Source organism: Bison bison, unplaced genomic scaffold (genome assembly GCF_000754665.1).
Source record: "Bison bison bison isolate TAMUID 2011002044 unplaced genomic scaffold, Bison_UMD1.0 scf7180017864376, whole genome shotgun sequence".
NCBI lineage: Eukaryota > Metazoa > Chordata > Mammalia > Artiodactyla > Bovidae > Bison > Bison bison.
The window spans coordinates 12,860,546-12,886,030 of record NW_011494948.1 but is presented as its reverse complement, the minus strand read 5'-3'; the positions used below and the strand labels follow the sequence as shown (position 1 = coordinate 12,886,030).

The following is a 25,485-nucleotide window of genomic DNA, read 5'->3' as shown; positions in this document are numbered from 1 at the left end:
AATAAAGGCTGTGAAAAGAGACAAAGAAGGACACTACATAATGATCAAAGGATCAATCCAAGAAGAAGATATAACAATTATAAATATATATGCACCCAACATAGGAGCACTGCAATATGTAAGGCAAATGCTAACAAGTATGAAAGGGGAAATTAACAATAACACAATAATAGTGGGAGACTTTAATACCCCGTTTACACCTATGGATAGATCAACTAAACAGAAAATTAGCAAGGAAACACAAACTTTAAATGATACAATGGACCAGTTAGACCTAATTGATATATATAGGACATTTCACCCTAAAACAATGAATTTCACCTATTTTCTCAAGTGCTCACATAACCTTCTCCAGGATAGATCACATCCTGGGCCATAAATATAACCTTGGTAAATTCAAAAAAATTGAAATCATCTCAAGCATCGTTTCTGATCACAATGTGGTAAGATTAGATGTCAACTACAGGAAAAAAACTAGTAAAAATACAAACATATGGAGGCTAAACAACACTCTTCTGAATAACCAAAAAATTACAGAAGAAATAAAAAAAAAGAAAACAAAATATGCATAGAAATGAATGAAAATGAAAACACAACACCCCAAAACCTATGGGATACAGTAAAAGCAGTGCTAAGGGGAAGGTTCATAGCAATACAAGCCTACATCAGGAAACAGGAGAAAAATCAAATAAATAACCTAACTCTACACCTAAAGCAACTAGAAAAATAAGAAATGAAGCACCCCGGGCTTAGTAGAAGGAAAGAAATTATAAAAGTTAGGGCAGAAATAACTGCAAAAGAAACAAAGGAGACCATAGCAAAAAATCAACAAAGCTAAAAGCTGGTTCTTTGAGAAGATAAATAAAATTGACAAACGATTAGCCACACTTATCAAGAAACAAATGGAGAAGAATCAAATCAACAAAATTAGAAATGAAAATGGAGCAATCACAATAGACAACACAGATATACAAAGGATCATAAGAGACTACTATCAGCATCTATATGCCAATAAAATGGACAGCTTGGAAGAAATGGACAGATTCTTAGAAAAGTACAACTTTCCAAAACTGAACCTGGAAGAAATGGAAAATTAACAGACCCATCACAAGTATAGAAATCAAAACTGTAATTAGAAATCTTCCAACAAACAAAAGCTCTGGACCAGATGGCTTCACAGCTGAATTCAACCAAAAATTTAGAGAAGAGCTAACACCTACCCAAATGGTTCCAGAAAATTGCAGAGGAAGGTAAACTTCCAAACTCATTCTATGAGGCCACCATCACCCTAATACCAAAACCAGACAAAGATGCCACAAAAAAAAGAAAACTACAGGCCAATATAACTGATGAACATAGATACAAAAATCCTTAACAAAATTCTAGCAAAGAGAATCCAACAACATATTAAAAAGATCATACATCATGACCAAGTGGGCTTTATCCCAGGGATGCAAGGATTCTTCAATATCTGCAAACCAATGTGATACACCACATTAAGAAATTGAAAGATAGAAACCATATGATTATCTCAATAGATGCAGAGAAAGCCTTTGACAAAATTCAACATCCATTTATGATAAAAAAAAAAAAACCCTCCAGAAAGCAGGAATAGAAGGAACATACTGCTGCTGCTGCTAAGTCACTTAAGTTGTGTCTGACTCTGTGCGACCCCATAGATGGCAGCCCACCAGGCTCCCTCGTCCCTGGGATTCTCCAGGCAAGAACACTGGAGTGGGTTGCCATTTCCTTCTCCAATGCATGAAAGAGAAAAGTGAAAGTGAAGACGCTCAGTCGTGTCCGACTCCTAGCGACCCCATGGACTGCAGCCTACCAGGCTCCTCCATCCATGGGATTTACCAGGCAAGAGTACTGGAGTGGGTTGCCATTGCCTTCTTCCAGAAGGAACATACCTCAACATAATAAAAGCCATATATGATAAACCCACAGCAAACATTATCCTCAATGGTGAAAAATTGAAACCATTTGCCCTAAAGTCTAGAACAAGACAAGGATGCCCACTCTCACTACTACTATTCAACATAGTTTTGGAAGATTTAGCCATGCTTTTGAACTGTGGTGTTGGAGAAGACTCTTGAGAGTCCCTTGGACTGCAAGGAGATCCAACCAGTCCATTCTGATGGAGATCAGCCCTGGGATTTCTTTGGAAGGAATGATGCTAAAGCTGAAACTCCAGTACTTTGGCCACCTCATGCGAAGAGTTGACTCATTGGAAAAGACTCTGATGCGGGGAGGGATTGGGGGCAGGAGGAGAAAGGGACAACAGAGGATGAGATGGCTGGATGGCATCACTGACTCGATGGACGTGAGTCTGAGTGAACTCCGGGAGTTGGTGATGGACAGGGAGGCCTGGCGTGCTGTGATTCATGGGGTTACAAAGAGTCGGACACGACTGAGCGACTGAACTGAACTGAATCAGAGAAGAAAAGTAAATGAAAGGAACCAGATTGGAAAAGAAGAAGTAAAACTCTCCCTGTTTGCAGATGACATGATCCTCTACATAGAAAACCCTAAAGACTCCACCAGAAAATTACTAGAGCTAATCAATTAATATAGTAAAGTTTCAGGATATAAAATTCACACACAGAAATCCCTTGCATTCCTACACACTAACAATGAGAAAACAGAAAGAGAAATTAAGGAAACAATTCCATTCACCATTGCAATGAAAAGAATAAAACACTTAGGAATATATCTACCTAAAGAAACAAAAGACCTATTTATAGAAAACTATAAAACATTGACAAAAGAAATCAAAGATGACACAGATAGATGGAGAAATATATCATGTCCATGGATCAGAAGAATCAATATAGTGAAAATGAGTATACTATCCAAAGTAGTCTATAGATTCAATGCAATCCCTATTAAGCTACCAATGGTATTTTTCAGAGAACTAGAACAAATAATTTCACAATTTGTATGGAAATACAAAAAACCTCGAATAGCCAAAGCAATTTTGAGAAATAAGAATGGAACTGGAGGAATCAACCTGCCTGACTTCAGGTTATGCTACAAGGCTACAGTCATCAAGACAGTATGGTATTGGAACAAAGACAGAAATATAGATCAATGGAACAAAATAGAAAGCCCAGAGATAATGGACACCTTATCTTTGACAAAGGAGGCAAAAATATACAATGGATTAAAGACAATCTCTTTAACAAGTGGTGCTGGGAAAACTGGTCAACCACTTGTAAAAGAATGAAACTAGAACACTTTCTAACACCATACACAAAAATAAACTCAAAATGGATTAAAGATCTAAATGTAAGACCAGAATCTAAAAAACTCCTAGAGGAAAACATAGGCAAAACACTCTAACATAAATCACAGCAGGATCCTCTATGACCCACCTCCCAGAGTAATGGAAATAAAAGCAAAAATAAATAAATGGGACCTAATTAAACTTAAAAGCTTTTGCACAATGAAGGAAACTATAAGCAAGGTGAAAAGACAGCCTTCAGAATGGGAGAAAATAATAGCAGATGAAGCAACTGACAAAGAATTAGTCTCAAAAATATACAAGCAACTCCTGCAGCTCAATTCCAGAAAAATAAATGACCCAATCAAAAAATGGGCCAAAGAAGTAAACAGATACTTCTCCAAAGAAAACATGCAGATGGCTAACAAACACATGAAAAGATGCTCAACATCACTCATTATCAGAGAAACGCAAATCAAAACCACAATGAGGTACCATCTCACAGCACTCAGATGGTTGCTATCCAAAAGTCTACAAACAAGAAATGCTGGAGAGGGTGTGGAGAAAAAGGAACCCTTTTATACTGTTGGTGGAGATGCAAACTAGTACACTCACTATGGAGAACAGTGTGGAGATTCCTTAAAAAACTGGAAAAAGAACTGCCATATGACCCAGCAATCCCACTGCTGGACATACACACTGAGGAAACCAGAATTGAAAGAGACAAATGTACTCCAGTGTTCATCGCAGCACTGCTTACAATAGCTAGGACATGGAAGCAACCTAGATGTCCATTGGCAGATGAATGGATAAGAAAGCTGTGGTACATATACACAATGGAATATTACTCAGCTATTAAAAAGAATGTATTTGAATCAATTCTAATGAGGTGGATGAAACTGGAGCCTATTATATAGAGTGAAGTAAACCAGAAAGAAAAACACCAATACAGTATATTAACACATATATTTGGAATTTAGAAAGATGGTAATGATGACCCTATATGTGAGACAGCAAAAGAGACTCAGATGTAAAGAACAGACTTTTGGACTCTGTGGGAGAAGGCGAGGGTGGGATGATTTGAGAAAACAGCATTGAAACATGTATATTATCATATGTGAAACAGATTGCCAATTCAGGTTCAATGCATGAGATAGGGTGCTCAGGGCTGCTGCAATGGGATGACCCTAAGGGATGGGATGGGGAGGGAGGCGGGAGGGAGATTCAGGATGGGGAACATATGTACACCCATGACTGACTCATATGAATGCATGGCAAAAACCACCACAATATTGAAAAGCAATTACCTCCAATTAAACTAAATAAATAAATAAAAGAAAATTCTGACAAAGAAAGTCCTATAGCAGAATGTTCTTTCCTTCCATGAGTTTCTATTCCACTATGACATAAAGCACCAAATGTGCCCTTACTTTATGCTATACAAAGACCTGATGAGAAAAATGGACACGGGATCAAATGGGAATTTATTTTAGATTCATCATTAATAACCACGTGAAGGATGCTATGAAAGCCATGAACCTTTACAACTTCAGTGATGAGAATAACTGCTTAAGATGGCTGATCAAAGTCTACGCCAAAGACAGGAACTTTGCTTCTACGGTCCATGTACGTGCACTTTGATTTAACCCTACTTTATTGCTGGATAAATCTGTTCAATGCAGTACTGTCAGTCACAAAACCAACACAGATATCTTCATTGTTTAGATCCAATAGTCCAGATATAAATTTTTTTAAGAACTACAGAATTTTAGAGCTGGAAGGGATCTTTGAAATCTTAGTTCAATCCTCTTGTTACTTAGGTGCAGAAACTGAGGCACCCAAAGTTATAAACTTGCCCAGGACCACTCTGTCCTATCTGACCATTATAGCTTATGCCTTTGTCTCTTTCTGGAAAGCTGCATGTAAGACATTTCATAGTAATGATGCTGTAGACCATAAAAGTGGATTGTATCCAAGTGAGGACAAGGCCAAATAACTTAGGAAAAGACATTCTCCATCTAAAATATAGTCTACATCTTCCTACCATTGTCCACTTAGTGCAAGCATCCATTAGTACTCAGGGAAACTACTGGAATCGCTTCTGAACTGGAATGTCTACTTCCACTCTCTTCTGTGCAATCCATCTCTGGAGTGATCCTGCAGCCAAACCTATATTTTAAAATCCTGAGTACAACTTTATTTTCCCCTCCCTAAAAGTCTCAGTAGTTCCTCTTGGCTCTAAAACTATAACACTTTATGACACCCAGCATGATCTAGCTCCTGTCTAACTGCACCTTTATTTTTCTTATCTTCTAATACTCTTTTCCTTGCCCACTAGTCTCTACACTGACTTTGTTCTTTCTTTGAACACACTACGTTCCTTCATCCTTTACAGCCTCTGTACTGGCTGTTCCTCCTCTCTGATTCACTATTCCCCTGATATTACCACAGTTCTTTTCTTCCTGTCATTCAAATGTCCATCCCCAAGTGGACTTCCCCAACCTTCCAATCTGAAGTCACCACTGATCATTTAATTCTCTGCAGAGCACTGATCACTACCTGATATTATTTCCTTTAAATAACTTGTCTGTCGGTTTGTAATCTGGTTTCCTCCATTAGAACGAAAGCTTCAGGAGAATTAGGTTTTGGTCCTATTCATCAATATACCCCAGTCCTGAGAACAATTCTCATGGTCAGTTATTCTTGGAATGAACAATGTTTTGTCTCCATGTGCTAAAAAGGCTTTTAATGGTTTCAACCATTTCCTCAGAAGACAGAAATCCCTGCCCACCCACCTCACCCCCACTTCTGATTGTTCCCTAAGAGTTTTTAGAAAAGATATGGAAATGTGGTTTACCAACTATAATCTTGCAAGAGTATTTTTTAAGAACAGTACAGTGCTGCAGTGGAGTAATAAAATCTCAATAAGGAACATAAGAATGCCATCAGCTACTACAGGCACCTTAGCCTAATAGGATGCTAATTGTGGTCACTATCTCTTAAATCTCAGTTCCAGTGAAGATTAAGGACAGTGATGAAGAAACGGTTTATAAGACACATAGCATTCCTCTCACCACTTTGGAAGTCAATTTTAAACATCTAATTAAGATCAAAGCGTTGAGATTTGAGGTTATTTGAACAAACAGGAAAATGTGATATAAGAAGAACTTTGAGAGGATCCAGGGACAATCTGAGACCTAGTAACCCACTTGAATGGTCTGCTGGGTTTACACCCACTGTTTATCCTGATGTGATCCTTGGTTTTTGTTTGTTTTAAATTATTTTTGGCTGTGCTATGTGGCATGTGGCATCCTAGTTCCCCGATCAGGCACTGAACCCACCTGCACCCCCAACCACTGGAAGTGCACTGTCTTAACCACTGAACTGCCAAGGAAGTCCCTATCCTTAGCTTTTTCTTTCAGAGAGAGCCTTGTCACTTTTCTTAAAAAGAGCAGGGACTATCCAATGGGAAAAACTGGATGAACTACATCCTTAGGAATGAAAATAGCCTGCTTGGATCAGGTAGAAATGGTATAAGAAGGTACCATGACTCCAAGAACCATGTGAACATTATGGAAACTTTAACTTTCTTATATTGATAGACTCTGTCTATACAGTGATTAACAATAAAACCTTAAAAGCACATGAGCTGATAATTCAGTTGAGCCAGAAAAACTGGTAATCTAAGATCTTTTCTCTTCCTCAGTTTCAGGGAACAAGAACCCAAAGAAATGCTGTATATAGCAAGTACAAAGAATAGAAATACAGAGTGAATCTCTGGAGAAGTGGCTCAGAAGAGGCCTAGGAAGCTGTCCAGGGATTAACAAGTGACCTTAGAGGCTTAACTAATAAGAGGCCCTCAAGTTTTTCCAAAACAAGCAACTAAAAGGGGAATATTTAATTGAATTGTTCTGAACTTCTTAGTTTGAAAAAAAATTGGAATGTGATTATGAAAAAATTCTTTCTTATGAAATTTTTCTTTTGTATTTTTGGCAGTGTTGCTTCTGTCATGGTCAAAAGCCAGAAAAAAAGCATTGAATTACTTGAAGACTCTAGGTTCTCATAAAAAATTCAGTGTCAGTTTGATTCTACAAGCTGCAAAGAGTTGGCTCGTGCTATTGGTTTTAAGTAATGTTAGGTCAGCCTTAGCCTGCATCTGTCCAGGGAAATGCTCATAATGATAACAAGGAAGTTTTGGGCTGTTTCTGAAGATCTTAAAGGAAAGAGTAGGCAGACATCTGCTCATGATGCTTTAAGCATTAACGTCTACTTAGGATAGTCCGGACCCTTTCTATTATCCTTAAAGCTTGAAAGAAAATGAATGGTAGTTAAGGAGATTTCTTTAAAAACATCATGTCTGTGTGCTTTTCATATTTTATAATTCATTTAATTAAAAAATGTTTTCATTATGTTTGCTTTTGTGTATTTTTTTTAATTGGAGTACAGTTGATTTACCATTTTGTGTTAGTTTCAGGTGTACAGCAAAATGATTCAGTTATATATACATATATCACTATTTTTTCAGATTCTTTTCCCTTATAGGTTATTATAAAATATTGAGTACAGTTCCCTGTGCTATACAGTAGGTCCTCATTGGTTATCTATTTTAAATATAGTAGTGTATATATGTTAACACCCAAACTCCTTATTTAACCCTCCCCATCTCCTTCTCCTTTGGTAACTATAAGTTTGTTTTCTATGTTATGTGTCTTTAAAATGATTATATATATGTATACATATATAACACACACATGTATATTACCACAATAAAAAGGATCATAAAGAAAACCAATGAGCTATAGTATATTTATACCAAAATTTTTTCATACTGTAACTACAACAAACTGTCAATTTTTAAAAAATGTAATAAAAGTCACCACAGCTATTTGATCTTTTTAATTAATCAGCAGTTGAGTGAGGGGTGTGTGTGTATGCATGGTGAAGAAGACAATGCTATGGGTTATGTTATATGTCACTAGTATCTTAAATGGAAATAGAGAAATGAACTAGGCAAAATATTCTATTGAACAATTGCTTCTACTTCTAATTATCAGCCCTTCTAGTCACTTTTGTTCCTGGTCAGGCATTTATATAAAATACTGTTCACTCATTTTAGTCTTTCTCATCTCATTTGTCTTCTGGCCAGGGGTCACCTCTACTGTCCATCTCACTTTTTTAAAAGGAAAAATTATTGAAGTATAGTTGATTTACAATGTGTTAATTTCAAGCATACAGCAAAGTGAACCAGTTATACATATATCCACTCTTTTTTTAGATTCTTTTCCCATATAGATTATTACAGAGTATTAAAGTAGAATTCTCTGTGCAATACAGTAGGTCCTTATTAGTTATCTTAAATATAGTCATGTGTATATGTTAATCCCCAAATCCTAATTTATTTTTCCACTTCTGTTTTGCCTTTGTTAACTATAAGTTTGCTTTCAACATCTATGACTTTATTTCTGCTTTGTAAATAAGTTCATTTGTACTATTTGGATAAAGAAGATGTGGTACATATACACAGTGAATGTTACTTTACCATAAACAAGAATGAAATGATGCCATTTGCAGCAACATGGATGGACCTAGAGATTACCAAATTAAGTAAAGTAACTCAGACGGAGAAAGACAGATATTGTATGATATTGCTCATATGTGGATTTCACTGTACATTTTTTGGGGGCATCTCAGTATTGCCAGACTAAGACCTAACAGACTCTGGACCACGTTCTCTGTAAGAGCAAGTTCTCTAATCTCAGTTGAACCCCCTCTGCTACAACAACGTGGTCTTCAAAAGTTTTCTATATCCTCAATTTGTGTCTTTCTCAATTTGTGTCTGTTTTTAAGAACAGAGTTTATGTCCTTTCCCTCTATCAAGATTCCTTCTCTTCTTGTCATCCAATGCTGGCTTTGGGACCTGTGGCATCAAGTCTACTCTTACCTGCAAATATCACCCAGCTTGCCCTCCAGATCAAACTCATCTCTCAAGGCTCTCTTATTTAAAAAACAAAACAAAAAAAAGCAACACATCCTCCCACCCTTCTGTGGCTCTACAAATGATGGAGTGTCTCTGTTAACACTTTATAGGAACAACAGACCTATAGATTCCATTTCTTTGTTAATATGCTTTATGTACTGCATCTTGATTCCATTCCTGATACACTAGAGTAACTGCTTCTGGCCTGGAGAATTCCATGGACAGAGGAGCCTGGGGTCACAAAGAATTGGACATGACTCATTGACTTTCACTTTCACTTTTCTCTCAAACCTCTCAGTGTTCACACTTTTGATAATGACATTCACCATTCTTCTAGAAGACCAGTACTCATTTTGCATTCAACAAATATTTACTGTATGCTTGATAAATATATAAGTTCTAGGCACTGGGGATGAAGGAGTGGATAAGGTAAACGACACTCTATTTATGCTTAAGGAATTCACATTCTAGAGTCAGGGAACAGAACATAAATAAAGACTCAAATAAGATAGGGACTTCCTTGGTGGTCCAGTGGTTAAAAGTCCATCAGCCAATGCAGGGGATATGGGTTTGATCCCTGGTTGGGGAACTAAGATCCCACATTCCTAGGGGCAACTAAGCTCAAACACCACAACTAGAGAAGCCCACACTGTGCAAAAAAGTCAAAAAAAAAAAAAAAGCTAAATATGATTGATTGACTATTGTGAGAGCTGGAGCCAAGCAATGGTACAACTATATTAGATAAAGTAGTCAAGGAAATCTCTTTGAAGAGGTGGCATTTGAGCTGAGATCACAATAAGGAAGATGCCCATCATGCAAACAACAACAAAAAAGAACATCTTTAAGAAAGTGATTCAGAAGCACTAGAGCTCTAAACATGCATGTAAATCATTCCTTTACTCCCACTACAAGTCATCACTCTAACTAAATTACTTGGGAAGTCTTACAGAGTGACTTTAATTTTGACCTCTCATATCTATTTCCTCCTGTTTTCACCCTTCATTACTTCTCGCTCTCCACTTGTTTTCTGTTCCAGTGCATCCCTCACAACATTACAGAATTAAACTTCCCAAAGTGGAACTCAACAATATCCTACTCTCACTCCACAACCTCTGGTGACCCTCCATTAGTAACTGAAGGAAAATAAACTTGGAAGCTTAATATTCAAATCTCTTCATGGTGTAACTTCAAAATATCTTTCAATTCTTCTCTTCCATACTGCTAAGCACAATCCTATTTAAATTCGTGTTCAGAACACACCTTCAATATTCCTGTCTCCAAAGTTGCCTGTTACGTCTCCTCCACTTGGACTGGCTATCATCTCCTCCCACCTACTCTGGGCCAATCACAGCCTTCCTAGGCTTCTCAGCCCTACGTCAAATCACCTCCTTCTGGAAGGCCCTTCAGATTTCTCTCTGCTTTTAACCCACAAGAACGTAATCCCTTTCTTTCTACATTTGTCAGCATCTGTCTTCTCTTGCTACATCCCTTACCATAACACAGATGTTTTAAGACAGCAACCACATGCTATTGATCTTTGTAGTAGTTCAGTGTCTCACATACAGTTGGTATTGAACAGTATTTGTTAAACGAATTAATTTATCAAATCTGAGTTTGATGAACTGATGTTTATTTCATGATTCCCAAGTGGTTTCTATTTTCTCATTTCTCTTTTTGCTTTCAAGAGACCTAGATGTGAAGCCAGAAAGCAGAGAGGAAACACAGTTCTTATTTTTAAATAGTGTAGTTAGTTTCAATCTGGCCAAGTGATTAAAAGTTTGTCTTGAGGAACATTAAAAATAACTATTTTTTAATGTATATAATCCATATACCATGAAATAAATAACTCTTGGTAATATACTAATTAGTTGATATCTGCTCAGGATACATGAGACTGCTTAGCATTATTCAGGGCTTACGAAATACATTATCACAATCATAGAAGGTTAATGCTTACCACATTACTGCATGTTCTATATCGGATATTTCTTCCCTCACAGCTCCTGGGGGAAGGGAAAAAAAAACAACTCATTACCACCAACGAAAGGCCCCAGATTTCAATGGTTCTCTTAGAAAATCAATTTCCTCTTTAATACCAGTATAAGAGCCTCTGTTTTCTTTTGAGTATGCCCTTGTAGGAGTTAACTATCAAATACTAAATAGAGCAGAAGAAGCTGAATATGCAAATTGACTTCTCCATTAGACTTGAAACTAAGTATTAATTTTGCTTCAAAAGTTCTCAAAATAAGTATAGCAAGTTCCCTAAATATGAACCTTCAAGTTGAACACGTGCAAAGATGTGAAGGTGAGTTCACACAGCCAATCATGTAAGTTAGCTCATGGGTCTGGTGCACATTGCCACCTGTGTGAATCCTTTACAAGTGGCTGTGCTTTTGTGTACTTAACTGTAAGGTACTGTATAGAGTACAGTACCACAGTATCTTTATTTCAAGCCCAGGATGTCAGGAAGCATACAAACAGCAGAGATGTAGCTGGTCCTGCTAAGAAGCACCAGGAATTGGAGGCTCAGAGAAAGGATAAAGGAAAACAAGAGGAACAAGAAGTAACTGAAGAACCAGTGAGAGTCATGATGGGATAAATGGCAAAGGGATTTTCTTCGTTTGAGGAGACACTGTTAGTCTTTTGAGGCACAGGACTGGAACACAGAATGATATACAAAGGTTGCAGCAGCCATTCAGAATGCAATCCAGTGCTACTGTGTCATCTATGATGAGAAAAAAAGAACTAGTGTCCAGACATCACTGGATTCTTCTTTCAAGAGGACAGATAGAACTGAACCCAGCAAAGAACCAGAACTTGTGCCAACAATGTCAGGCGTGACTGAAATTGCAGCTTTCCCTCCATCTCCTATTACTGATGAACCTTCAGCTCTCCTATCTCCCACCTCTTCTCCCTCCTCCAGTCAGTAACTCTCCTTGCCTGTTCAGTAGGCGCCAGGCCCTGTATGCTACCTGTTGTACTGTCCTATTGTACTTTTCAAGGTACTGCACTGTAAGATTAGAAGCTTTTTATTTCTTGTGTTTGTTTTTGTGTGTGTGTGTGTGTGTATTATGTATGTGAAAAGTATTATAAACCTATTATGGTACAGTACTGTATAGTCAATTGTGTTAGTTGGGCACTTAAGCTAACTTTGTTTGGCTTATGAACAAATTGGATTTATGAATGTGCTCTTGGAACAGAACTTACTTATATGTAGGGGACTTACTGTACTTATTTGTTGCTGTATTTCTTAAAATTACACATTTAAGGACACAAAAAGTCATAATTCTTAAAGCAATAGTTTCAGTGCTAAAGTACATGCTCATTGTAGAGGTTTTAGAAAAGAAAGATGACCTCAAAGAAAAAAATCCCATACTCCCATAGTTGTCTCATGTAAAGATAATTACTGTTATTTTGATATATTAATTTCTTTCCAGTTCAGAGGAAATAACAGCACTTCTACATTTTTATAGCCTGCTTTGTTTCCACTTAAATTTTTTGAAGGTATTTCTCACACTACTAAGTAACTTTAAAAACATCATTTTGAGAGCTACATACTATTCCATGGAATGGTGTAACCTGTGAAATCATTCTTTCGTTTCTTGTCATGTAAGCAATTTCCAACATAGAGGTTGATATATGATAGTGTGATAAATCATGTCCATGTATGTTTTATCCAAGTTTCTGCCTATGTCTTTAGAAAAGATAAGTTTCTAAAAGTGGAATTATGACACTAAAAGCAATGAACTTTTATATGGCTCTTGATAAATATAGCCAAATTGTATTCCATAAATGCTGTACTACTACATACCCCCACCAGCAATACAAGGGAGTTTCCATTTTACTGAACTCTTGTGAACAGAAACAATCAATTTTTGATGAACCATTCAATGATGGCATAAGAACAGTAGTAATCTGCTCTTTTCAAAATAAGTCACATTTTAAAAAAAGTAAAATATAATATGAAATTCTGAGAGAATGCTTATACTAATAATAAATAAATATGGAATTCCAGGTACATTTCTGAGGTGTTTTTGTACATTAGAACCCTAGGAGACAGGGTACTAACATCAGATCCATTTTATGGATGAGATCATGGAAGCTTAGGGAGCTTAAGTAACTTGCCCAAATCACACAACTAGTAAGTAGTAGAGCTGAGATTTGAAACTGAGCCATTCAGAGCTTACACACATAACTGTGATGCTTCACTGTCCCAATTTACTTGTTTGTTCAGCACACATCTACTGAACTTCTATTATGAGTTCAACAGAACTCAATGCATTTACTTCTGGGAATATAAAGAAGAATGAGTATGACCTAGTCTTCACTGTTAAGAAAATTATTCATACAATTCTGACTTGGTGTAAGAAATGCTAGATAGTATTTGTGTTAGGTCTTCAGAACACTATCAGAAAGAAAATGTCATCTGAAAATATGATTGCTGTTGTTCAGTTGCTCAGTTGTGTCGACTCTTTGCAAATCCATGGACTGCAGCACGCCAGGTTTCCCTGTCCTTCACCATCTCCTGGAGTCTGCTCAAATTCATGTCCATTGAGTCACTGATGCCATCCAACCATCTTATTCTGTGTAGTCCCCTTCTCCTCCTGCATTCTATCTTTCCCAGCATCATGGTCTTTTCCAATGAGTCAGCTCTTTGCAACAGGGGACCAAAAGTGTTGGAGCTTCAACTTCAGCATCAGTCCTTCCAATGAATATTCAAGGTTGATTTCCTTTAGGATTGACTGGTTTGATCTCCTTGCTGCCCAAGGAATTCACAAGAGTCTTCTTTAGCACCATAGTTTGAAAGCATCAACTCTTTGGTACTCAGCCTTTGGGTAAAATACAATTACCCAAAGGCTATCTTAGAGAGATAGAAAAGTCCTAGGCTTGAAGACTTGACTATAACCAGACTGACTATATTAATATGCACTCAACAACAGAATGGGACCAAGGAAAGACAAGGCTGGCCAGAATCATAGAAAAAAGGAGAATGGAAGAAATACTAGGTTGTCAGTGCCCTGCCCAACAATGGCCCAGGCTAATGTCCAATGATCCTCCTGATCCCCTTAGCTAGGTAGTTGCCATCACAGTACAGATGCCTCATACCAACCTACCTGCTGCCAGTGAGCTTTTTGCTTATTCCAGAAATATCCCTCATTATAACACTATGTTGATCAAGCCATTTGCCAAGAGCAGTCTTTTTTTTATATGACTGCTAAGAGGCAGAGGGGCTGGTTATGCTGTGATGGGTATGGTTCATGTTATGGACAGGTAAGTAAATAAATAATTTTCATTGTAAGTGAATAAATTAGCATTTTAATTAAATATTAATCTCACAGGCCAAGTCACTGTGAGTCTGCCTCCAAGAGAAGGATCTGTTCTTTATGTGATTGCTAAAAATATATCAGGTTTCTGAGTTTAAAAAGATGAGAGCTAGGCTCCAGCTTATGATAAATTTTACATGGTAATTAATTCTGTGACCTGGAGATCTTTGGTAGCATGCCATGTAGACATCAGTGTTGGCTGAATATGGTATGTTTTTTGATTTTGAAATTCCTGGAGCATATATGACATAGTGTAGTGGTCAGTGGTAACCACTTTGAAAGCAGAGTCTTCTTTCTGAAATCCTGCCCCTTATTCCTTAGTTTCTATACCTCAGTTCTGTCATCTGTAAAATGGAATAGTAATACTTATCTCCTGGGATTATTTTGAGGAGTAACCAAGTTAATATTTGTGAAGCAGTTCAAACAGTGCTTCACATACAGAAGCATTATGTAGACATTTAACAAAGTAATTGTGTAAAAGATGTAAAAATATAATAGATATTAAAAGAGATGAAGGATACGTGGAGAAGAAACCAAAGGCAAAAATTCAGAGGAATGAAAAGATATGGTGTGTTTCTACATTTTCAAGCAGTTATGGAGTTTTGGGTGTATACAGGGAATTGCAGGAGATAAAAATGCCTTCTAGCCATGAATTTTGCAGTAGGTAAAGGGGACCCATTGAGGCAGTTAAAACAAAGGCGATCCAATGATGATTTCTTGCTTGTGAACTCTGGCATTAATCATGAAGACTTTAAAATGCTATGTTTTTCACCCTCCTTTTATTTTCCTAACCTCATTTCCCTGAAAGGTTAATGGAAACACTTCTGAACTAGGAGTTTGATGATGTGAGTCATAGATTTTGCTCTTTCCCTTGCATAAGTGTCTCAGCCCCTCAGATTTTGCTTCCTCATCTGTCAGCTGGATATCACTGGATCTGGAAATGGCCCTGCCTAAAGTTGTGATGCTTTTGAACTGTGGTGTTGGAGAAGACTCTTGAGATTCCCTTGGACTGCAAGGAGATCCAACCAGTACATCTTAAAGGGGAAAATCAGTCCTAAATATTCATTGGAAGGACTGATATTGAAGCTGAAACTTCAATGCTTTGGCCACCTGATGCGAAGAACTGACTCATTTGAAAAGACCCTGATGCTGGGAAAGATTGAAGGCAAGAGGAGAAGGGGACAACAGAGGATGAGATGGTTGGACGGCATCATTGACTTGATGGACATGAGTTTGAGCAAGCTCCAGGAGCTGGTGATGGACAGGGAAGTCCAGTGTGCTGCAGTCCACGGGGTCACAGAGTCAGATACGACTAAGCGGCCAAACTGACTGAAAGCTGTGATCACTGAGATAACTCACACAAGCTGTAGTCAAACACCATGGGGTTATTATAGAGGTAATGCTTACAAAAATAAAACAAAACCCCACCACAAAGCAGAAAAATACCCACTTCAATACTTTAAATCAGCCTTTTCCTAGATATTTTAAAGTATGAATACTTACGCATGTTTCGAAAGCATCCTTGAGACAGAACGAGAGATTATCATGCTAAGTGAAGTAAATCAGATAAAGACAAATATATGACATCACTTACATGTGAAATCTAAAAATTACAAAACATAACATACTCACAAACACAAAAAACAAACTTATGAGCATCAAAGGGGAAAGGCAGGGGGAAGGTAAATTAGGAATATGGGATTAATAGATATAAACTACTATATATAAAATAAACAACAAGGATTCACTGTATAGCACAGGGAACTATATTCAGTATCTAGTAATAACCTATAATGGAAAATAATCTGAAAGGCATCTATATCTACACCTCTCTCTCTCTCTCTCTTTCTCTCTCTCTCTCTCTCTATATATATATATCTGAATGCCTTGGTATACACCTTAAACTAACACAATATTGTAAATCAACTATAGTTCAAGAATTTTTTAAAAAAGCATCCTTGGATAATAGGAGATACAAGTATACAATGTAAAAGACTGAATCAAATGCTTTTCATTTAGCAAATGCAAAACAAAAACAAACACAGCAAATAAAACACTTAACATTATTTCTAAAGAACATCCTGCAATTATCTAACACCTAATAATGATTTGCAAATAATTTAATTCTGCTGCTAAATTAAGTCTTCATTTTACTGTATTGTATTACTTTTTGAGTGAGAGATTATTTGAGTGAAATATGGTATTAAACCCTGGAGAAGAAAATGGCAACCCACTCCATTATTTTTGCCTGGGAAATCCCATGGACAGAGGAGCCTGGTGGGCTACACGTTATTGGGTAGCAAAGAGTCAGACAACTGAGAGACTAAACAACAATGATATTGAAGCAGTAATATTTGAGTTTGGAAAAGTCTTTATTATTAAAAGACATTACCTAATTGTGGACAATAATATTAATACTAACCTCTACTATATGTATATTGAGTACTATAGATATCTGGTTCAGTATTAGGTATTCTGTGCACATTATCTCTACCTCTTCCATCAACTGGAAGGTTTTATCACTCCTACTTAATAGGTGAGAAAAGTGAGGCTGAGAAAGGCTAGGAGGCTGAAAACCATATATATAAAAAGAGAGAACTAGGGATTGGAACTCAGGTTTGCCTAAATAAAGTATATAAAACAATAATAATACAAAAGGAACAAGACATACTTAAGATGTGTAAAATACTAACAGTAGATCAAATCTGGGAGGCTGAGCTGAGGAGTTCACTGCATCTTATTTTCCACATCAATGTATACCACCTGCTTCTCAATTCTGAGAAATCCAGTGAGTAAATGACATCTAGATCCACTCTGTAAATTTGCAACATCTCTAAGAGAACCACACTCCTCAGTAAAATGTAGTGTGAAAGAACTTCAGTGAAAAAAACTTGCAGTTTTTAAAAGTTCAAGTTTAATAAATTTGAATACAAAATTTACTTAAGTAACAAAGTGACTATTTCACCACAAGGATTTTAATTTTTGCCAAGCATGAATTTCTTCATCCAAGGCATTTATCTGGGCACAAAAGCCTCATGTGAGAATTATGCAGTAAAAAATATTTTCTTCCCTTTTAAAACTTCTTTAAAAAATAGTCTGTTAATATAAAACAGCTGAATTATTTTCTTCACATTTTAACAAAATAAAATTCACCTCTGGAAAGGAAAACAAGCATTAGAAATTTCAGTCCAAAATGGTTTCCGAGGAAAGTTATAGGCCATTAATAACAAATGAGTTAAGTAAATTCGCCTGCTTAATGCAAACTATGAGAGTTACAGGACTGTATTTAGTGAGTTAAGTATTGGACCAATTAATGAATCAGAAACCTTCAAGTATAAAAGAACAAAATATAAAAAAATATATTTTGAAACCAAATTTGAACAGAGAGTTCCTTATTGATATCAGCACTTCACTCCTAACCAGTCATTTATTAATTTCGACTTAAGTTCCTTTTCTCAGTTACAAGCTATTGTTTGTGAATTACTCAAACTTTAATTCACTTATAATGAGATTAGTATAGGCTTGAAGAATACTTTATTGGTCTCCAATTAACACATAACAAACCATCCAAACTCCTCCAATACCTAAAATCCTGATGTTATCCTAGTTTCAATTACCATAATTTAACAATCTTGGAAGAGATGACTTGCCATAGAAAATTAAAAAGCTCCCTTTCTAGGCTTTAGCCATCTGTTGGCTTTTTTCGTCCCTGCTTACTTTGAAAGAGGAAGGTATATTTGATTTATCTCTCATTAAGAATTTTTAAAATCTGATAAAATACATCGATTTAAATTACAAATTCTTCTCATCTCTTCTCTAAGATTCTTCTGGTGAAATAATCAGACTCATCCTTGGTGTTAGTGTATCATTTCAAGAAAATCTGGTAATTATGTACTTTCAATACCAGAGTTCTTAAGGACAATAACACTTATATTAGGCTCATGAAGCTTTGCCTTTGATTACCTAAAACCAAAGAGTGCCGTTAAGTAAGAACAGGTTACTGAATTTCTCTGAGTACCTCCTGCCTTTCAAATATGGACTCATGGGCAATGAATTTCGAAATAAGAGCATTCATCTGCTTATCTCTCTCTCTTTTTTAATCATCTAAAAGGAAACTATGTGCTCTTTACAAGAGAACAGGCCTGAAACCATATCAGCAACTTACGCCAGGAAGACTGTGTCCTTTAGACTGTGGGTCCGAAAACGACCGTGATTTGGACAAGACCAACAGTTTGAGAGCCCCAGCCAGGGCTTCATGGAGTGCTAGAGCACTGCTTTCCTCCTTCACTTCAAGTGAAACTTTCAGTGTTCACGGGAGCCAGAGAGCAGGAGGGGGTCCCCTAGGAGCCAGTTAAAATACTTCTCCATTTCTGGGGCTTTTTACGAAGACCTCAAGAGGAATAACAAACTCTGAGAACACCCAAGAGGACCAAGTGCGAATGCACTGTTGGGCTGCTTTTCACGTTCCATAGACACATTATCATAAGAGTTTCCTTTGGGAATTGACACTTGATACCAATGAACTTGACCATTAAAAAAGAAGTTATATGAACCTGCGGACACTGTGTGTAATGCTATCCTCAGATGCTCACTATCCTAATCCATGGGTCAAGCTGGATGCAGAAAACCTAGCACTAGAACTGGAGGTGCATGCACCGCAGATGGTTAGCAGTGGTCTTGCTTTGCACGAGGGAGAAAAGGAGTTAGAAGACATGTCATTCCTCTGACTCTCCTAAGTCTCAAGTTCTCATTTTCCCCTTAGATCTCTCTGTCTCACTCTTGTGCTTAAAAAAGTCATTCTTTAATGTTCTGTGTTTTATTCTATGTTTAAAACAGAATATCTTTCATGAGAATCAAAATGAGCCTTGTTTATGTAGAAACTTGTGTGACACTTGGTCCAAATAGGAGTCAATTCAACACTGTCCTTTCTTCAAAAAGTATATATATAAAAACAGAGAGTAGAATCCTACCAGGATCCTGGAGGTGGAGAAGTTGGAGAGATGTCTTTTAAGGGAATGAACTTGCAACTAGTAGATAAATGAGTCCTGGAGATCTAAAGAACAGCTTAGTGATTATAGACAAGACTGCATTATAAACTTCAGAACTGCTGACAGGCTAGATCTGAATTGTTTCCACTATAAAAAAGCAACAATAATTTATGTGACATGAGAGAAAACATTAACAGTCATACTGCAATGTATATATGGATTAAATCAACTTGTATGCCTTAAACTTGTATAACATTTTATGTCAATTATATCTCAATAAAAAGTGTCTATAGATAACTATGTTTATATTGTATATTAATGATGTACTATATCCCTAAATAATAGAAATGTTCTAGTATGCATCTTTCAGTCAGTTCAGTTCAGTTCAATCGCTCAGTTGTGTCCAACTCTTTATTTTTTTTTTTATTTTTTTTGTGTCCGACTCTTTGCAACCCCATGAATTGCAGCACGCCAGGCCTCCCTGTCCCTCACCATTCCCAGAGTTCACTCAGACTCACGCCATCGAGTCAGTGATGCCATCCAGCCATCTCATCCTCTGTCGTCCCCTTCTCCTCCTGCCCCCAATCCCTCCCAGCATCAGAGTCTTTTCCAATGAGTCAGCTCTTCGCATGAGGTGGCCAAAGTACTGGAGTTTCAGCTTTAGCATCATTCCTTCCAAAGAAATCCCAGGGCTGATCTCCTTCAGAATGGACTGGTTGGATCTCCTTGAAGTCCAAGGGACTCTCAAGAGTCTTCTCCAACACCACACTTCAAAAGCATCAATTCTTCGGTGCTCAGCTTTCTTCACAGTCCAACTCTCACATCCATACATGACCACTGGAAAAACCATAGCCTTGACTAGACAGACCTTTGTTGGCAAAGTAATGTCTCTGCTTTTCAATATGCTATCTAGGTTGGTTCATAGCTTTTCCTCCAAGGATTGTTTATCAATACTAATAGAAGTATTTTTAACAAACATTAATGAATGTTTACTGACTCTGAATATGAATCTTCTTCTATGCACCCAATCCCCTCAGCCATGTGCTCCCAGACAACCACCTATGTCTAATAATAACAAATTCACTTACAAGAGTATCCATAACAAATAATGTTTAATCTGGTAACATTTGCCTATGAAATGCTGATCTTAACTATAAAAAAATGTCTTTGACCTTCCTCATAGCAAACTTCAGTTGTTTTTTTTTTTTTTTTTCCTCCCATTTGAGGTTAAAGCTCCTTCATCAGACAAAGCCACCAAAATTCTAGGAGTAATGTATTCTCAACACACACACAGCCTCCTGTGGAAGAGGGCCTTTGAAACAAGGAGACAGAGGTCTTTGGTGCTGTGAGACATACCAGTGCAAACATAAAAAACATCTCCCCTATTAAGCACTCAGTTGAAACGTCCCGGAATCTCGCGGAGGATGTCATTGCTTTGCACTGCCTCCTGCATGTGATATATCACGTAGCTCAAACAGATCAGTGCTAAGGGAGAGATTTTTTTTTTTTTTTCTGGCTAGCTAGATATGCAAGCCAAACTATTATGACAACTTGATAAATGCAGCTTTTGAAAATGCTTTCTGTTGTAATAATACAACAAACAACAAGGAGGCATGCAGCCAGGCATCATCCATCAGGTGAGCTGGCTGGGAACAGACATGGCCCTGGTGTCATACCAGCTCTTCTTCATCTGCCAGGAACTCTGACGCAGCCTAAAGAACCGAAACAAGAGTGCACCCCAAAGCTGCATTTTGAAAACAATTTTAAACTGAAGAGGGGGTAATGAAATCTCACCCTGAAAAACAGTGCCATAAATTGAGTCCTCGATGTGAAAGTGTTTCTTTGGCATAGGTAATGTATTTTTGTAACCTTAGTTTTACAATTCAACACTTCTGCTCTATGCTAATCTTTCATTATAAAAACATTCTGAAGGCTGTGCCAGCTTGGAAACTCTGATTTATGTATACAGAGACAGTTACTATAACTTCATGTGCAGATTGAATTCAATATAAATGGAAACCATGCAGGTTTAGGGAAAACAGTCTAAGATGACATCTCTGGGTATTTGCTCTTCTCTTGACCCTAGGGAACTAAGGAAAGTGTCTTTATACTTTTATAGATTCTTGAGCAGCAGCTCAGAGTCTGCAAAGCTGCTCAATTAAAAGTTAGACCCAAGAGGATATTATAGACTGAATTTTGGAGTTTGTCCTGTGAGTTTTCAATTGGTTTATTCGCTATTATGAGTGTTTGGTATGTTCTAAATTATGACTAGAAAAACAAGTGCCAACTTTTTTCCCCAAACAAGTATGATTTTACATATCTCTGCCTTGTCTTCAAAGGCAGACATGCTACAACAAAGCATCAAGTTCTCACAAATATGGGCTAGGGTTATGAAAGTGAGGCGTGTGCTCATGTAATCAAAAGAGAAGAACGCGAGAACAATGGCACTGGAAAGCACAGTGCTCGTGCCCAGCTTCTAATGGAACCAGAAACTGTTCCAAGTAGACTGCTCAGATAATCTAATGAGACAATATACAACACACCATCTCAAAGTGAAGATGAGCCCCTGGGCAAGATGCTCAGGTTCACACTGGTAGAATGCTTTCTGATTCACAGTCACTTCACACATTTATTGAGCATTCAATGGGAACCAGTACTAAGCCAGGCATTGTGAAAGGTACAACAGTGAGCACTCCCCTGACCCTTCTCAAAGCTATAATTAAGTTGTAAAGAAGTCCGTGAGTCAGTACAATGTAGGATCAACAATTAATGGGCATGGTCGGGGAACTAAATATGGAGAAACTGGACAGAGGGACCAATTGATGAGAGACAGAAGTAACTTATGAAGGTGATGTCTTAGGAGGGGTGTCATTATGGGCCATTTGAGTCCCAAGAGGGTGACGGGAGAAGGGAGAATTCAAGAAACAGCCTTGGCCTGTGAGCCACAACTACTGAGCCCACGTGCAACAGCTACTGAAGTCCGTGCTCTAGAGCCTGTGCTCCATAATAACAGAAGCCACCACAATGAGAAGACCCGCACCAACACTAGAGAGAAGCCCTCATTCACTGCAACTCACTGCAAGAGAAAGCCCTTGCACAGCAGTGAAGACCCAGCACAGCCAAAAAGTATTTAATCAATTAATTAAAGAAAATAAACAGCATTCCCTCCCTACTCCAGCTTCTCAAAGTATGGCAGTAGGTTTCTGGCCCCCGAGTCAATTCAGTCAATTCAGTCAGTCTTGACTGAGAACCTACTGTGTGCAAACAGGAAGCTATAAAGGAAAGCCAAGATAAAACCTGTGCCCACGGTGCCGATAGTTTAGTGGAGGACAGGGTCCTATAAATAGCTATAACACAAGTCAAGCTATGTAAAAGTCACTAAAAATGGTGAAAACAATGCCTTAGAAATACAGCAAAGTGAGACTGGGGGGCCACTGGTGGAAGTAACTTTAAACAACTGAGGGTTTGTGGGCAGGGGCAGCGGGAGGCATTGTAAGAAGAGGGCTCATCAGGAGAAGGGGCACAGAGTTGGTAGCGTGGCCCCCAGTTGAAAGGATCAGGACACAGACCTGCAGCCACCCAGGATGTGTGCTACTTTCAGAAAACGATTTTTTTTTAAGTGTATTTTTGCCTATTTGTTTTTCTGCTTTGTAGTTTATTTGTGTGATCTCTGAGCCCCAGCGGCCAGCGAAGCATGTTAGCATTCCACAAGCTTTTATTGAAAAATGGAATGAAGGAGGGAGGGAGGAAAGGAAGAGAGAAAAGAGGCAAGAGAGGAGAGAGGGAAGAAAGGTAGGAACAGAGGAAAGAAGGAAGGAGAGAGGAAGGAAGGAAGGTGAGGGATGAAGGTGCAGAACAGAAGGAAATGCTATACGGATTTCAGGTCACAGAGGAATTTTGGCCTCATGTTTGATCTAATTTTTGACCCTGAAACTCAATTAAAATCTTTCTAAAATAAATCAAAGATGAAAAGTTTAAAATGAAATTAAATAGCTAGTAAAGGAAAGAAACTTTGGCTCTTTTCTACAGGCATGTTTACTTTCACATATTTACTCAAAGTTGTATTTGTCTCTGCAATGCATTTGTCCCCTTGGAGAGAGGGCAAGGGGTGGGGGCCGAGGAACTGCTGCCTTTGGCTTGAGATCCACCAGCAGGAAGGACATGCACTTTATAATACACACACACATGCCATAAGGTTTGCAAATGATCTTACACTTGCTCAGTAGCCAAAAGAGGCAAAGAATGAGAATAAAAACAAATGTGTTTTAGCAACATCAAGTCCAACTTTTCCATCTTCCCCATGAGGAAAATGTATATTATGAAACTCTAGGACTCTCACAACCTCACCCCATACAACCCTGGAGCTGGGAATTTATGAATTATTTTGGCTAGAGACAAAAGTTCTTCAATCCGCCCATATCACCCAGATGTCTGATGCAAAATGAGAGCCTGGAGAATCACATTTTTCTTTAAAACTATTCATATTCAGAGCAGTTTTTACTCCTCTTCGTGTCTTACAGCAAAATGGGTCCCGTGTTTGACATGGAGTTGAAAGGCACCTTAGACATTCTTTCAATATAAATATGTATTGAACACCTAATCTGTTCCAAGCACTGTCCACATGACATCATAGTGTGTGTGTGCTAAGTCACTTCAGTCATGTCTGACTCTGTGCAACCCCATGGACTGTAGCCTGCCAGGCTCCTCTGTTCATGAGATTCTCTAGGCAAGAATACTTGAGTGGGTTGCTGTGCCCTCTTCTAGGGGATCTTTCTGACCCAGGTCTCTTCGATCTACCTGCATTGGCAGGCAGGTTCTTTAGCACCAATGTCACCTGGGAAGCTCAAGACATCATAGATGAGCCACTAAATCCCACATGCAATGTCATACAGCTAGAAAAAAGTAGGGCCAAGAGTCACAATTAGTAGTTTCATAAGAGAATAAAAAGGATAATTCACAAAATAGGATAAAGTTTCTAACAGAGACAATGAAATACATTGTTTTGTTTTTTTAAGATCCAGGTTCCCAAATAGTTGACTGCTTCCCATAGGAAGGGATCTCTTATCTTGACTAGTCAGTCCCACTCCAAAGGCAAAGGTAGAGACTGGCCCTTAAGCTATCTGAGCTTGGCATATGTAGTTATGGGCTTTGGCTGATGATCACACATAAATATGATGCTATTTATTGTTCTATACTTATTTTTTCTGTCTCGAGGTAAATAATTCATTCCCAAGTGTATGTAACTCTGATATCTCTCTGTGTTTTTCTTTTGCTCTTAATATCTGGTGTCTCTTTTTCTTTAAATCTCTCTCACAAACACATACACACACACACACACACACACATCCTTTCTTTCCTCTACTCCCCATCCCCCACACTCAGTGGTTGAAATGGAGCAAAACAGATAAACTCCCCTTTTCTGTTGTACAAACTGGGCTCAAACAGAGGAAACAGAATTAAGGAAGTCTTTGGTGGGGGACAGGGATAATGACAGATACTGAATTGAAGATGGAAAGTTAAACTCTATGTTTGAGAAATTTAATGAGCCTATATGCAGGGCAGGAATAGAGACAAAGATGTAGTGAACAAACCTGCGGACATGGGTTGGGGAAGGAGAGGGTGGGACTAATTGAGAGAGTAGCCATGACATATATACACTGCCATGTATAAAATAGATAGCTAGTGGGAAGCAGATGTATTAACACAGGGAGCTTAGCTCAGCGCTCTGTGACTAGAGGGTGAGATGCGGTTGGGTGGGAGGCAGACACGAGATGGAGGGGATATATATATACTTAGAGCTGATTCATGTTGTTGGACAGCAGAACCTAATACAACATTGCAAAGCAATTATACTCCAATTAAAAATAAATTTTAAAAATTTGCTGAAAGAAATTTTAATGGAATTGATTTTGGAAAGTTGATCCCAAGAGAATTTGCATAAATCATGCCAGTTACTGGGCATTAACTTAG

General features: G+C 37.8%; 1 protein-coding gene across 1 annotated transcript in view; it reads right to left on the bottom strand.

Annotated features, from left to right (window-relative positions):
* ADAMTSL1 (ADAMTS-like 1) overlaps positions 1–25,485 on the bottom strand; it is a 496,626-nt gene that overhangs the window by 407,894 nt on the left and 63,247 nt on the right. The window contains exon 3 of the mRNA XM_010857061.1: positions 11,161–11,206. Within this exon, the coding sequence (XP_010855363.1) occupies positions 11,161–11,206 (46 nt within the window). The remainder of the gene's footprint in view (positions 1–11,160; positions 11,207–25,485) is intronic.